This window comes from Dunckerocampus dactyliophorus, chromosome 12, assembly GCF_027744805.1.
Source record: "Dunckerocampus dactyliophorus isolate RoL2022-P2 chromosome 12, RoL_Ddac_1.1, whole genome shotgun sequence".
NCBI classification, from domain to species: Eukaryota; Metazoa; Chordata; class Actinopteri; order Syngnathiformes; family Syngnathidae; genus Dunckerocampus; species Dunckerocampus dactyliophorus.
Genome location: NC_072830.1, coordinates 11,893,965 through 11,910,438, shown reverse-complemented (window position 1 = coordinate 11,910,438; position 16,474 = coordinate 11,893,965). Strand labels below are relative to the sequence as shown.

Sequence of the window (16,474 nt, the reverse complement as noted above, 5' to 3'; positions counted from 1 at the left end):
CAAAGGTGGAGGTGATGGTGTCTTCATGTGGTGGTGCAAAGGTGATGATGGATCAGGATCTTACATAGCTGACAGTAAGTTCTTTCTCTGCCTGCAGCAGCAGGACGCTCTGGTCAATGGCTCTGACGGAGCACAAAGAGCCGGGCTGAGCCTGGAGTTTTAAGGTGATTTTCTCTGCAGGAAGCTCCTGGAGGGAGGAGAACCTGAGAGAAACCTGGAGAGCAGACAGTAGCAAGATTACTAATCTATGATGTAGCATTTAGAAGTCATGCATTCATTGATGGTGCGTATAACCTTGTTCTTGAGACAGAGCTGGACGGGGAAGTCCAGGCTGTCTGCCACAGCTTCTCCACCGGGCAACAAGGTGTAAACTACAACCTGAGCAAAAGGGGCCAGGTTGCTCACTTGATTTAGAGGAATGGATAACTCCCCTTTGTTGACTGCGGCAGGAGCGACATGTTAAATGAAACAAAGAAACGTTAAGCAGAAATATGTTTTTCAAAGAATGGAATTAGGACTGTAACGTACATGTACTGTATTCATGAACATTTGGTTTGGTACAAATGTGTACTGATTGTCACATGTCTGTTCGGTAATCGAATACTGTGCAGTCCAGCTTTTGGCTAGCGACAGTGCCAAGGAGAAGACAGACCTTGAATAGCCTCTGCTGTTTGGAAACAATTGGCCTTCCCAGTGAAATACGTAAAGGGACAAAGATAAGTGGATAAGTTGAAAGCAGTATGCCACCATTGTTCAGCAGAGATGGGGGCGGGACGACAAGCCGGAACCATTGATACTTCTGCTTCTCCTTGAGCCACTCCTTTGTTGATTTGCCCATACGTTTTGGGTCACTGTCATGCTGGAAGACCCCACGAGGTCAACTACAAGTAACATCTTGTAAGTAACTTAATGTTGCTCAATGAATACACGAGTAGCAAAGACCGTTCTAATGCTACAGTATGCCAACATCACCACAATTATGTATCAATGAGAGCTGGCTATCATTTCTAAAGCAATTCCATTTCCATCCATAAGGTTCTAAATTGATTCATTACCATTGGATTCGATTAGGTTCACTCATAAATCATGAAAATGGCTCAACTCTGTTACAAAAATACAGTCAAGGCAAAAATTATTAGACCACCCTTGTTTCTTCAGTTTCTTGTTCATTTTAATGCCTGATTAACTAAACTAAAGGTAATGAAAAAAAGAAATGTATTTTTTCTCTTCACCACTACTACCACATCACTAGATTCTAGTAGTAATTAGTATTACTATTACCACATCACTAGATTCTAGTGATGCAGGTGACCCAGGACCCACACCGGGTAATTCTAGGGGATCTCCTCAGCAGTGCCGCCGGGCGCCCCGCCTCCTGCCCCCCGACCTCAAGGTGCGGTGCACCTGTTTTTTAACATTTGACCTCCCGTGAAATGCATAAAGGAACAAAGATGAGTGCACAGGATGAAAGCAGCGTGCTGCCACTGTTCAGTAGAGATGAGAACTGAGCTGCGTGCTGCACTTAACATAATAAGGAACTTTACTAAAAAAAATAAATAAATAGTCATCAATATTTTCAAACTCTTACTGTTGCACTGGCATTTTCCTAAAAAGAAACACTGTAAACCAGGGGTGTCCAAAGTGCAACCACGCATGTTCTTTATTGGCCTTATTAATGATAAATATTATTAGATGTTAGACTTTGCTTTGTTACATGTAACACATAGCTTACATAGTTTATAGTACAATATACTGTACTGAGCTACACTGGATTGCTTTTACCATCTTTAATGTAGACATCACAACGCCCCCTCAGCCCCACATCCTTCAAAATTTTCTGTATGCTATATTCGTATTTGTATTTTCTTTCCTTCCTGTACCGAAGTACGTACCAAAGCGTGACATTAATACCAAAGTACATACCAAAGCTTAATACTGAGGTATGTACCGAAGCGTGAGCTTCATGTCCAAGTATGTACTGAAGCGTCACTTTAATACCAAAGTATTATAATGCCCCTGGTTGTGGGGAAAGAGAGACTCACGTCGCCGATGCACTTCTATGGCTTTATTTAATAGTGGAGGACACTGCAACAATGCACATTCATACAAGGGCTGCTGTAGGCCACAACCAACGCCAACATCCACGCACTTTTCAACTCCTCTTAAAACAGAACTACCGCCTAGCTCTCTTGCTCGTGACGTTGCACCGTCACTTCCCGAGCTCCGCCCCTTAAAGGCCCAGACACACAAGTCACAGATATTACACTGTCTAATAAGCCCCTCGCCCCGAGGGCCCTGTAAACCCCTGTAAGGTAGCAAGCAGCCCCGGTGAAGGGCAACTCTTCTGCCCCTAGGGGGAACTGCAACTCTATAAACTACTTCACCCACCCGCTCTAGCACCCTGCACAGTCCATCTTGATGACTGTCTAATTTGGGGCAATGTCTTTTTTCCGTTTGGGCGTGTAAACCCAAACCAGCTCACCCTCTTCTGTCTCATACCAGCCTTCTCCAGCTGATCTCGAGCAAACACATGCGCCGTTTCCAGCCGGTCCTGCAAATTCCAGGCATAGTGCAGTCCTGGCCGGTCCTTGCGCTGCCTCCCAAACACCAAACTCTGCCCAACATCTACAGGGCAGGAGGGCAGCTTGTGGAACTCTGGACTGCTGAACGGTAGACCATCAGTACCAGAGGAATGTGCCGGTCCCAGTCACGCTGATGGTTAGAGGTGAGGATGGCCAGCTGCTGCTGCATGGTGTGATTAAACCGCTCCACTAGGCCATCACTTTGCGGGTGCAGGGGCGTGGTGCGTGTCTTTTGCATGTCCAGACGCTCACACAGGCAGCAAACACTCTGGACTCTAAACACCTGCCCTGGTCACTGTGAACATGCCCTCCAGAAGTGCATCTGCCACCGTCTTTGCTTCTTGGTCTTGCAGTGCTTGTTCCCTTGTGCGTTTCAGGAAAAGGCCCCATAATGTCCACAGCTACCCACTACCCGCCGGAAGAAGTCCTCCACATCCTGCCGTTGACCCCAGTAGAATCCCTGGCGCAGCCGTCTGAGGGTCTTTGTGCTCCTGAAATGGCCTGACCCGGTGCCCCCGTGACATGCTCTCAGCACCGCCTCCCTAAGAGCTATCTTCCAAGCATGCTGCAGCACACCATCTTTGATGCGCAGCACTGCAAACTTGCACCACAGGCCCTTGGTGCCCACCGAGAGTCTCATCGCACTTTCCCAAAGTGGCCTCCTACCATCTGGACCCACTGTCGCACTGGTTTGAGATCGGTGTCCTCTTCCTGCTTGACCGGCCACTCTGCAGCACCCACTGCATCCAGCGTGCAGCATGACAGTCCACCAGTTGTCTCATCACCTCACAGCTCCTTCTCTCTGGCGTCTCACCGGTCGCAGTAGCTACAGCTGTCCAAGAGCATAGGGGCGCGGGAAAAGCCATCAGCGTTGGCATGCTGAGCACCGGTTCTATGGATCACACTGAAGTGGAAGGATTGCAGTTCCTCCAACCATGGCGCCACATGGCCTTCCGGTTCTCGGAAGGTCATCAACCACTGGAGTTCTGCATGATCAGTTCTGATGGTGAAGGGCACACCACACAGGTAGTACTTAAAGTGGCGTGCAGCCAGCACAACAGACAACAGTTCAGGTCTGGTCACGCAGTAGCGCCGCTCACTTTTATTGAAGGTTCGGCTGAAGAAGGCAACCACCCGTTCACCTTCTGAGAACACCGCTCCCATGCAGACATTGCGAGCGTCCGTGTCCAGCACAAAGGGCAAAGCTGGGTCTGGAGCGGTGAGGACAGGAGCGTTTGTGAGGGCCCTCTTGAGGTTGGAAACGCCTTATGACAAGTCTGGCGTCCATGCAAAGGCCTGGTCGTTCTGGCAGAACAAGGGCGCACCAATGCAGGAAAATCCCTTCACGAACCTCCAGTAGTATGAGACTATGCCCAAGAAACTCTAGAGTTGCTTTTGGTCTCTGGGGGCCGGGCAGTCCTTGATGACGCTGACGTTTTCCTCCAGTGTACTGATACCACTCGCATCCACTTTGTGGCCCAGGAATGCCACCTCTCGCCGCATAAAATGGCACTTCTCAGGGTGCAGCTTCAATCCAGCCGCCGCAATCCTCCCTAAACCAGCCTCAGGGAATCTAGTATGACCTGGAAGGACCTCCCATGGACAAGAACATCGTCTAGGTGCACTAAACACTGCTGCCTGGGAATATTTGCAAGCACAGTGTCCATCAGCCGCTCAAATGTCTCTGGTGCATTGCAAAGTCCGAAACTCATGACCTTCAATTGCCAGTGCCCCCTGGTGGTGCAGAACGCGGTCTTTGGTCTTAACTCAGGGGTGATGGGACCTGCCAGTACCCACTGCGCAGGTCCAGCTATGAGAACCACGCGGACCCCGACACCAGCTCCAGCGTCTCATCAACCCGAGGAAGCGAGTAACAGTCCTTCCTCGTGACCTTAATCAGCGGTCTGTAGTCCACACAGAACCGTGGCCGAGAGCTCGTCTTCCTGGGGACCATAACAACGCTAACGCACACGGACTGTCAGAGGGCTCTATGATCCCCGCCTCAAGCATGGCCTGGACCTCTTTATCAGCTGCCTCCTGCTGGACCATAGGAAGGAAACGGGCCCGCACCTTCACTGGACTTGCGTCCCCAGAGTCGATATGGTGTTCAACAAGGTGCGTGAGGTCCACCTCATTTTCACTGAGGCCCAAAATGTCTCTGAAGTCCCATAGCACTCGCCACAACTGCTCTTGCTGACCAGCATCTAGGCCAGCGCGGTCCTTTTTCCAGATGGATCGGATCGGCTCCATCCAGTCCTCCACAGCGGGTAGGCCGGATTACATTGCCCCCCCACTTTGGACCAGACTCCTCAGGGCAAGCAAACTCTACCCATCTGCTCGCCGGCTGCCATGGTGTTGCCCCCTGCTGGGGACAGGTCCTCTTCAGGCGAGCATACTCTGCCCATGTCAACGACGGCTGCTCTGGTGTCGCCCCCCTCTGGGGACGGGACCTTTTCAGGCGAGCGGACTCTGCCCTTGTCAATGGCGGCTGCTCTGGTGACGGTGACACCGCCCACTCGTGTGGGTCAGATGGGGTCGGACTGTGCACCGCGATGTGTGCAGAAGCGGGGTCAATGGACGCTGCGGCAGTCTGTTGAGTGGGGGTAATACATTTCACACACTGACCCCCTGGCAGGATGATCACTGCAGCTCTCAGGTCCACCACACACCTTGTAGCCTTCAGGAAGTCCCGGCCTAGTATGCATGGGTCGCTCACATCTGCCACCGAGGCCACAAAGGACGCTGAGAGACCCCTGAGGACAAACTTGAATGTCCCCTTGCCTTTCATATGGGCATTGGTAATTGTTCTCAGCCTAGTTAAAGTTGGCTCGATGAGGGTTCCCACTGGAACGACATCAGCCCTCACAATCGCGGCTGAAGAACCAGTGTCCACCAGGGCCGTGCAGGCAACATCTCCAATCTGCACACAGACATGACAGGGGTCTCCCACCTCCGTCCAGCCCACAGTCACAACAGCTGCACCGTCGGTGTGCTGGTCCCCACACACAGCCCCCTCGTCTGCAGGCTCAAGTTCCGGGTTGACAACTGAAAGGGCCCGTGCCATCCGGGCTACACGGGCCCCCTCCCGTTTCCCCACTCGTCTTTCAACTTGGGGCAGTGGCGCAGCAGGTGACCTGGTTGACCACACCCCCAGCAGGTCATGGGGCGCGTGCGTCGGTCACGCCCTTCGTCACGCTGGGCTGAACGGGTCATTACTGCACAGACCAGTTCCTCCACCCACGCCGGCCTTTGCTACGCCCCTTCTGCCAACATTGCAGGGAAAACCGGGTGGGACGGTGTCTGCAGCGCCGCCTTGGCTGCAATCTCCCTCTCCGTGGCAAGTGTGAGGGGCCTCATCCAGGCTCGTGGGGTGGATGAGCTGGACATGCAGGCGCAGCTCATCTGGTCTCAGTACTCGGACGAACTGGTCACGAATCAACTTGTTCTGGATTGAGCCCAGCATCCCTGCATATGCGCGCCAACCCAGGGTCTCCATGTCATGGGCGAGGGAGTGAAGCTGCTCACCTGGCTGATGATCACGGTGCTTGAATTCACAGCGTGTGGTGTCTTTAACATCAAACATCCCAGCCACAAGGTCAAACTGTGCCTTATAGGCTCCCCAGCTCCCTTTACCGGAGAATTTCAGTGCTTTCATCAGATCCCACATGTACTGATGGGCGCCGCCATTTCTGTTCCTTTCCGCTTCGTGAAACAGCTCCATCATGGCCGCCGCGCTCTCATTTTGGTGCCAAACGCCAGTGTCGTGGCGTCCATGCTCCGCAAACTTTTTCAAGATTCAAGAGTTTTATTGTCATATGCTCAGTAAAACTGGTGGATCTGCTATGCAAAGAAATTATTTTTCTGTTCATTCTCCCAAAAAAGAAGGAAAGAAAAAAACACAAGAAAATGAATAAGAACAGAAGAAACATTGTCTCAGGCATGCTTCCCCACAACAGCCGTCGTGCAGCGGGTTGAAACCGAAGCTTGTGACACCAATGTAATGGCCCTGGTTGTGGGGAAAGAGACACTCACGTCGTCGATGCACTTCAATCGCTTTATTTAATAGCGGAGAAGACTGCAACAATGCACATTCACACAAGGGCTGCTGTAGGCCACAACCCACGGCAACATCCACACACTTTACAACTCCCCTTACCACCGAGCTACCACCTACCATCGAGCAAGAGAGCTCTCTTGCTCGAGACGTCACACCGTCACTTCCCAAGCCCCGCCCCTTAAAGGCCCAGACACACCAGTCACAGATACTGTACGTATTGGACAGATACTGTATGTACCGAAGCGTGACCTGAATGCCAAGGTAATTACTGAAGCGTGACCTTAATACCGAGGTAGATACTGAAGCGTGAGGATGCCGTACCACACCCCTAGCGTGCGCATATTACGGGCCTGTGCACGAGCGACAGCCATTAACGTCACTCCCCTTTTCAGGTCGAAGGGCAAATATCATTCAGTTCAACTGGTAATTGTGAAGAATGCAGACATAATAGATGGAATATAAAGTATCTGTAATGAAATGAGATTACCAGCATCCACTTGAACAGCCACTGTGAGACGCCCATGTTGGACAATTCCTCCTTTGGACATTACCTAAAGTAAGAAAAGACAAGTGTGAGTGTTTTCCCACATTTATACTCACTCACACACACACACACACACACACACACACACACACACACGCACACACAATGAAACATGTCTCACAGTCCTGCAGTGGAGGGCTGAGGCATTACATTGAAATAGAAAAAAATGACATTACTCAACAGTATGTCATGGCAAGTGAACTCACCAGATAAAAGAAGTGCAGAAGCTCCTGTCCCTTGCTAAGCTCCTGTCCCTGAATGATGTACTGGGCTCGTACAGTTGCATCTTTGTCACAGGACAACTTCCCGTCCACCTGCATGAGCTTCAAAAAACTATTGCTCTTGGAGTAGAAGGACGAAACGTCCAAATAAGCCGTCCTGTACTCCGCGTTACGCACATCGGCAACGTACGGCTCATCTGCCACAAGTCTGGACTTGGCCTGTTAACACAACACAAACATGTATAGAAAAGCATATACTAGATGGAAAAATATACCAATTCATCAAAGGAAACCCTTGATATTTGATATAATCATAATACATTTTATACATTTAGGTATTTTAACCTGAAACCAATTGACCCCATTACAGGGAGCAGCATAGTTGCTGTGGTAACTACTACCTGATGTTTGTATCAATATACACGTGCTACACTTAAAGACCAGTTGGAAAATTGCAAGAATGTACATTTTGCATTGTTAGATCTTAAGGAGGTTCTAAGTAGAGCTTGAAAATGCAAAAAAGAAGAAATGTGCGCGAGACAAAAAAAACATTGAGTAAGCAATTTATTGCAAACAAGCATTAAAGTGAAATAGGCTGTTCTTCAGCTGATCAAACGTTTAAGACCCCAAAACCCCTCTAAAATAGAAATAAAATGTTGAAAAAAGGAGTCAGTAATGAGTAGCTGTGCCATTCTTGTTAATCAGCTGAAAAATGGGTTTGGGTTTGGGCTTGATGCCAGTGTTTCCAGGAGGCTAGTGGGAATGTTGCTCCAGGTGGTGAAGATAGCATCACGGAGGGCATCCACTGTCTGGAACTGATCAGCAAATGTTCTCCATTGGATTTAGATGAGGGGAACTCACAGGATGGTCCAAAAGAGGGAGCTTATTCCTCTGGAAGAAGTCCGTTGTCAGATGAGCGAGTACGCCACTATCTGTATCTGTTCACCCATCTAAATTATCTGTATCTGTATCTGTACTCGGAATGGGCGGAGCATAAACCGGAAGTGAGCGCGGATGATCAGGAAATGGATGGGGCTTAAATCTGTACATTATTTTAATTCTGAAATTGACACGGATTGATCAGAAGTTGCTGCATTTAGTATGTATTATTCAGCTATACTGTATGTGTACTGTGTATGTGTGTAAGTGATCTGTAAGACTTAGTTTTTAGTAGGGCTGTCAACATAAATTTTTTAAGCATATTTAACGCATACACATCATGGCAAGCCACTGTTCTCTGTTATGACGACACAGTGCACAGTGTAGCTCTCCACAGAGTCTGTCGCTCCTTTATAACTTTATTCTGACCTGAACACATCACCAGGGGTGAAATTCAAACATCATATATGTATTTCCAACTCTAAACAAACTAAATATCCATCTCTAGTCCATTCGTCATTGCAACGACACTTCCTCGTCACTAGACAGACCGAGAGATTCACGGACATGCCGAACATCATATCACATCTTTATTATGCGTGTATGTGTGGTCTAAATCGGGTCATCAACACAGTGCCAGCAGGTACCAGGTGCTCCCCAAGGACCACATGAGTTGCTTGCCAGCCTGTTTTCAAGACAGATCAAATAGTTCCACTTACTTGGGAGCTGAACAACATTTTTTTGGGTTGCTATTCTTGTTTAAATCACACTGTAAACTGAAAAGACAGTATATTTTAAAAACACTTTAAAAAATTGACTGTTTTAGTAGTGCCCATTCCCTTATGTTCCTTTAAGTTAGCATCGAGGGAAAGGCTTCTTGAGACGTCATCTGTACTTCTGTGAAGAAGGTGTCGGACGGTTCGCTCCTCATCCGAAGAGCTTCGTCAGCGAACTAACAAGTGCTGGTAGCTTAGGCCTTAAATACAGTAAGAGTGGGCGGAATTGGTGTGCCAACACCCTCCTCCTATTGGTTCCTTAGACTAAGGCTGGGCGGAGTAGTGGTCTAATCCTCTGCTGCCATTAGCACCTCCGATCAAAGGGAAGTGTAGCTCCCTGTAGTTGGGTATGAACGACTCTGATACTGGCTCTTTAGCATCTATTGTTCTGGCTCGGCACTGGCTCCACCTCATTTGCATGACTAAGAGCTGTGGGTTTTGGTCTCAGTAACCTGCTGAACACAGGGTCCAAATTAAACCTCAAACCACCATTCCGATTCAATGATGGGTTCTGTTGTTTGACAAAAATAGCTTCCTTTACTCCTCTTTCAAACCATCTGTTTTCTTTGGCCAAAATCTTTACCTCGCTGTCCTCAAAAGAGTGATTGGTTGCTTTAAGGTGTAGATGTACTGCTGATTGAGGCCCACTAGAATTGTCCCTGCGATGTTGATAAAGCCTTTTTTGGAGCATTTGCTTAGTTTCGCCAATGTAGTGATCTTTGCATTCCTCATCTTTACAGTGGATGGAATAGACCACATTGCTCTGTTTTTGGTTTGGAGCCTTGTCTTTAGGATGCAGTAATTTTTGTCTCAGGGTATTTACTGGTTTAACATAGATAGGAATTTTGTGTTGCCATAAGATCCTCAGGAGTTTTCGGAGACCCCAGCTACATAAGGGACTACCACTCCTCTTGTTTTTGCTTCTGTGGGCTTTTGGGTTTCTTTCCCTACTCTCTTTTTTGACATTTGTTAAAAGCCCACCATGGGTACCCACAGGTTGAGAGCGCTCTCTGGACATGTTTTGGTGTACCCCTTGACTTTTTGCGCTGCGAGGCCTTGCTTATGCAGCTCAACAATCCTGCCGCGTTCAGAGAAAGCTTTTTTGCCTTTGCCATCAAGAGATGACAGTGTGAATACCTGGCAGTAAATCACATTCAATCCATATTTTTGCCAACATGTTGTTTTTTAGAGGCTGTGGTCTTAAACTTTTGATCAGCTCATAAACAGTCTAGTTCACTTTAACACTTGTTTGCAATAAATTGCTGACTCAAAATGTTTTTTGTCTCACTCCCATTTCTTCATTCTGCATTTTGAAGCTCTACTTGGAGCCTTCTTAAGATCAAACAGTGCAAAATGTACATTCTTGCAATTTTTCAAATGGTCTTAAGATTTTGATCCCTGGAACCGCAAGAATGCCACCTACAAACTCAACCAAAACAATTTCATAAAAACAGAAGTCAATTGAAAGGACAAGCACTTAAACGTGTAAAACCAGAATGCAGTCAGAGAGCAACACATCATGAATCATTTCATCAAACAAAACACTCATGTAACAAATTTAGCAGCATTTGAAAGCTAACACCTAACCCTTCCAACACTACTAGTATCATTCCTTTACCACTAAAATTCACCGAACAAACATCTTCATTTAATCTTATTCAGTAGTAAAGATATTTAAATCTGCACATCTACAATAAGCTTCAAAGTTTTTATTTTCATAACCTTGTACACACATACTACAACATGATAACATTACATGAATTTAATCGTAAAGAAGGACAAAGATCCATATTTTGGATATCTACGCCATCATTTCTGCTGCTGTTAGCAGTGGTTGTACAAACCTTAAGATTGACCTTGTCCTTCCACAGGGAGGTGTTGAGGGAAAATGAGGCCACGCCTTTCACGTTTGTGGTGAGCGTTAAGTTGAAAGAGTTCGGGCCGTAAATGTACACAGGTTCATTGGCCACAGGTTTTTTGTCAGGACCGGTCATTTTCACCTGTAAATAAGATGCATGAGGACCAAATGTTGAAATGTACTTCGAATGGTGTACACAACTACAACATGTACAATTACATCCACAAGTACTTGGACTCATATCCTCGAGGGATTAATCAAGTATTTTATTTATTATCCGTTTAGGATTTTGCCTTTTTAGACCACCACAATACATTTTAAGTAACAAAACAATCCAGATGTGATTGAAGTTAGACTTTCATTTAAGAAGTTTCACAGAACATTTATCATTTAGGAACATCCTTACTTGTGCCTGTATTGATTCTGCTCTTCCCTCCCTTGAACGGAATCGTCTCATATTTAGAAATAAAACTAGGCATCCCATATTGAGATGAAAAGGGACACACTTTGCCTCGGGAACTTCCACATTCCTATCACTGTTTTCCTTCCAGCTTTCACCGAAAGCATTCAACCTAGAATCCAACATTAGCCCAGCATGCCCAGCAGTGTTATTCATTCTATAACCTGTGACCTTCTATTCTTTTAGCCCTGTGTTTGACCCCTAACATGGAGTGTCAGTGGACTGCTGTATCTGGCCCCTCCCTTTGACCTGAGGCCCAGCATTGGAGGCCCTACCAGGGAATAAAGAGCTCCAAAGGTAACTGACAAAGCTGTCCGACCATTACAAGGTTAAAATCCGACAGGAAGCATTCTAGAATTGCTGTACCACCATTTTGTGCAGTACATTTTTAGGTATGCTACAGTATTTGGCCAAAGTGGTATGATTGTAAAATTCATGTTTCATTCTTGTATGAAAAACATTTATACCGTAATTTCCGGTGTTTAAGATGCTACTTCCCCCTTGTAGACCCACCACCTCCTGGGGCAAGCATAAGGGTCCGGTGCATTGTGCTTTGGGTGGCGGTCGAGGGTCGGGTGCCTGGGCGACCTGGTCTTCGGTGGCCAAATCTGGCTCTTGGGACATGGAATGTCACTTCTCTGGTGGGGAAGGAGCCCGAACTTGTGGGAGAGGTTTCGACATTCCGACTAGATATAGTCGGACTCACCTCAACCCGCAGTTTGGGTTCTGGAACCAAACTCCTCGAGAGGGGCTGGACCTTGTTCTACTCTGGAGTTGCTGCAAGGGAGAGGCGGCGAGCTGGTGTGGACTTATTAATAGCCCCCCGGCTCGGTGCCCCTGTGTTGGAGTCATCCCCGGTTAACGAGAGGGTCATATCCCTACGCCTCTGGGTTGGGGAAAGGGTCCTGACTGTCATTTGTGCATACGCGCCGAATGGCAGTTCAGAATACCCAGCCTTCTTGGAATCCATTGAGGGGTGCTGGAGAGCACCCCAATTGGTGATGCCGTCGTTTTACTGGGAGACTTCAACGTCTATGTGAGCAATGACAGTGTGACCTGGAGGGGCGTGATTGGGAGGGACGGCCTCCGCGATCTGAACCCGTGCAGTGTGATGTCGTTGGACTTCTGTGCGAACCTCAGTTTGTCCATCACAAACACCATGTTCGAACAGAAGGATGTGCCCGGTCCACACCATTCACAGTGGGGATGGGGGCCTGCTGACCTCGACTGTGGATATAGTCGGACGGTGGAAGGAATACTTTGAGGCCCTCTCAATCCCACTGACATACCTTCCATAGACGGAGCAGAGTCTGAGGACACAAACGCGCAAGGTTCCATCACCGTGGCTGAGGTATCTGGGGTAGTCAAAACGCTCCCCAGTGGAAAAGCTCCAGGAGTGAATGAGTTTCGCCCTGAATTCCTCAAAGCTATGGATGTTGAGGGACTGTCTTGGCTGACACGTCTCTTCAACATTGCCTGGAAGTCAGGAACAGTACCTCTGGATTGGCAGACCGGGGTGGTGGTCCCCCTTTTCAAGAAGGTTGACCGGAGGGTGTGTTCACACTCCTGAGTCTCCCTGGGAAAGTCTATTTCATGGTGCTGGACAGAAGGGTATGAACCTCGGCTAGGAGGTGCAATGTGATTTTCATTCTGGTAGCGGAACAGTGGACCACCCCTATACACTTGCAAGGGTACTTGGCAGTTTGTCCAACCGGTCTACATGTGTTTTGTGGACTTGGAAAAGGCATTCGACCGTGTCCCTCGCATTGTCCTGTTGGGGGTGCTCCGGTAGTACGGGATTGGTGGCGTGCCACAACGTGCCATTCGGTCTTTGTACAACCGGAGCAAGAGCCTGGTTCGCATTGCCAGCACTAAGTCAAGCCTTTTTCCGGTGAACGTTGGCCTCCGCCAAGGCTGCCCTTTGTCACGGATTTTGTTCATAATTTTTAAGGACAGAATTTCTAGGCGCAGCCAAGGCGTCAAGGGAGTCCAGTTAGGATAAACGTCTACACACCTTAAATGTTTGATTTCAACTTCATGGTGGTAGTATCCATCCATCCTCTATGCCGCTTATCCTCACTAGAGTTGTGGGTATACTGGAGCCTATCCCAGCTGACTTCGGGCAAGAGGCGGGGTACACCCTGGACTGGTCGCCAGTCAATCGCAGGGCACACATAGACAAACAACCATTCACTCTCACATTTAGAGTCGCCAACCAAACCTAAAATGCATGTTTTTGGAATGTGGGAGGAAACCGGAGTACTCGGAGAAACGGGGAGAACATGCAACTCCACACAGAGATACCCAACCAAGATTCAAACCCAGATCTTCCCCATCTCCTAACTGTGTGGCCAACATGCTATATACAATATTCCTCTACTGACAGAATATAGGAAACATTGTCACAACTTTTCATACATGTAACCTGGATTACCAATTCCAAATCAAAGTGATTTTGTCCTTATTAAAAAGGTGGTTGGGACCCCTGCATACGTCTGTATCAAGCCCAATGTGGGCTCTTATAAAGACGTAAATGGTAAAATATGAAGTGGTTACTGAGCATGCTCACCGCTCACATGGCAAAAGACTGTGGAATTTGTTTAGGTCCGGCATGGCGTGAAACGGTGGTGATAAAGGTTTACATTTGTGAGGTGTGGCGTAAACAAACATAATGATACATATCCTTAAACTAGGGATGCTCCGATCCATCGGCCACCGATAAGTATCGGTCGATTTCTGTGAAAAAGCACATGATCTGCATGTGCCGATATATGCCTTTCAATGAAAATCACAAAAGCCGATCACCTGTGGCTCGTACTATCGCAGCATGCAGCAATCCCTGTGTGCAGTGTAGTGTCTTGTCCTAACTAACGTTTTGGGTAGCGTCCCCCTCCCACTTTCCACAAAGCGCAGGCATGCCTAAACAAAACAATCATGTCTGTCGTGTGAAACTTCCCTGCCAACACATGCCACGAAATCTCGCATGAGTAGCACGTTCAAAAGCTTTCATTTAATACGGCATTTGAAGAACAAACACTTCACGGAGTATAATAATAATTAAAATAATTGAATTCATCATTCGAGATGACCAGCTTTTCTCAGCTGTGAAAGACAACAGGTGCAAACTGCAAACGTGCAAACTGGAAGCCCTACTAAAGCTCAATCAATGTACTCTCACATCCTCCCAGTCTCCTTAAAGGAGGCGTTTCATCCTCTGCAAGTTTCATATAAGCAAAATATGTTTTTGTTTAAGTTAAGATGATTTTATGGTTCCTTTTGTCATATCATATAGCCAATAGTAGGGGTGTAGCCAGCAATTCTGGGCACCATGGAAAAAAAAAAATAAAAATCACATCCGCACAGTACTGGTAATCTTGCCTTATTGGAGCGTTATTTTAAATGATTGGTTATCTGAGCTATTTTTTATAGTATCGGAACAATGTCATAATTCCCTGATATCGGCCCAATAATTATCGCACCCCTAATTTTTACCTATTTTTTGGGCCCCCTGGCAGTCAGGGGACCTTGGAACTGTCCTAACTTCTCCACCTTATATGAAACCCCTGGCCAATAACACTCATCATATATAAATTGAAAAATGTATAGTTAATCCATGTGATGGGTGTCAATATCGGCAAATTTCACTATATTCCAATATCGGAATCGGCAGCATAAAACCCTGATCGGAGCATCCCTACCTTAAATACTTCAACAGCGCATCCAATCACACATATTTATTCTACGTGAACAACTTCAACAAGACGTATACAAATTGCTTTTCATAAGCAGGTGACAACAAAATGTCACATTTTGCCTTTCTGCAAACAGGTTGATCAGCCTTGTGCAAAATGGAAATGTGCTATTTTCTATATCAACTTACCTTTCCCTCAAATGGGATGCCTGGCTTGTACGCTTCAGATACATCTTCAAAGGTGACTGTTCTCATACTACTGCTGAAGCTCGTTTGCCCGCTGCCTTTCAGAATCACCCCTAAACAGAAAATAAGATTAAATTTATAATCAACTTAATAGAGTGTACATCCATCAGTCATCAAGTCATACAGTAAACGGTAGCGAGAGTAAAAGCTTCCCCCAGCCTACCCGTGCCATGCTCTTCCATCTCAGCATCAACCACAAACGTGTCTTCATACTTGTTCTTGTTGAGGGCAAAGTCGTTCAGGTTTACCGTTTGTGAAGCACAGCCACTGGCATCTGTCTGGAGGATGACCAAAATACTCAAGCTTCAAGTTCAAGGTAAAACTCCATCCAATATACAGTAACCCCCATGAAACTTGATTTGATTTAAACAGACTCAAAAACTGCTGGTGGATTGAAATAAGTCATTTTCTGTCAAATACTCACTGCAAGTGTATATGTCTTGCAGAGGTTTTTCGTTTGGGAAGTTGAATGCCAGTAAAAGTGAACAGCAGTTCTACAAAACTCCGCCTTGACTGACCCAACAACTGGTTTTCCGTAAGTGTATCTGCAACAACAACGAAAAAAAGCATTTTAATTACTCTATTTCATGATGTCTTGCTTGCAGGATGAGGACTTATTTCTGAAAACATGATCTGAAGTCAACAACGGGTAACGGGAGTATAGGTGGCATCGGTGAAAAATGCATAATGGACGAATAAAAAAAATTATATATACATCCATATATATGCATAAACACACACACACACACACACACACACACACACACACACACACTCCTGATCAAAATCTTAAGACCAGTTGATTGATTGATTGATTGATTAAAGTTTAACGACACTATCAACACAAAGTGTAATGTAAGTGTCTGGACCTTAATGAGTAAAGTTATTAATGACAAGACTTGTTTCTCAGATTGTAATCTAACAATTTAATTAGGCAGTAAAGCTTGTAAAATAGAAAATGTGGACTACTTTTCGGGGAAAAATTCCCTACTCTTTTCGAACAGAGAAGCAGGTTTTTTAACGTGCAAATGGTGTGGCTCTTCTTTACACGGGACCGACGGCTTAAAGTCTCCTCCGAAAGACTAGATAATGAATAAAATGGCCTGTTTCCATTATCTAAAACCTAATAAAAAGATTTATTTCTTTGAGAAACTCTATGA

At 46.6% G+C, this 16,474-nt stretch overlaps 1 protein-coding gene across 5 annotated transcripts in view; it reads right to left on the bottom strand.

Moving 5' to 3' along the window:
* Positions 1 to 16,474, bottom strand: part of LOC129191224 (alpha-2-macroglobulin) — a 65,567-nt gene that overhangs the window by 30,871 nt on the left and 18,222 nt on the right. For all 5 annotated transcript variants that reach the window (XM_054794389.1, XM_054794390.1, XM_054794391.1 and 2 more), the window contains exons 8-15: positions 15,739 to 15,859; positions 15,478 to 15,592; positions 15,258 to 15,367; positions 10,904 to 11,059; positions 7,390 to 7,623; positions 7,127 to 7,190; positions 295 to 440; positions 65 to 214 (exon numbers count right to left, since the gene is read on the bottom strand). In XM_054794389.1, the coding sequence (XP_054650364.1) occupies positions 65 to 214; positions 295 to 440; positions 7,127 to 7,190; positions 7,390 to 7,623; positions 10,904 to 11,059; positions 15,258 to 15,367; positions 15,478 to 15,592; positions 15,739 to 15,859 (1,096 nt within the window). The remainder of the gene's footprint in view (positions 1 to 64; positions 215 to 294; positions 441 to 7,126; positions 7,191 to 7,389; positions 7,624 to 10,903; positions 11,060 to 15,257; positions 15,368 to 15,477; positions 15,593 to 15,738; positions 15,860 to 16,474) is intronic.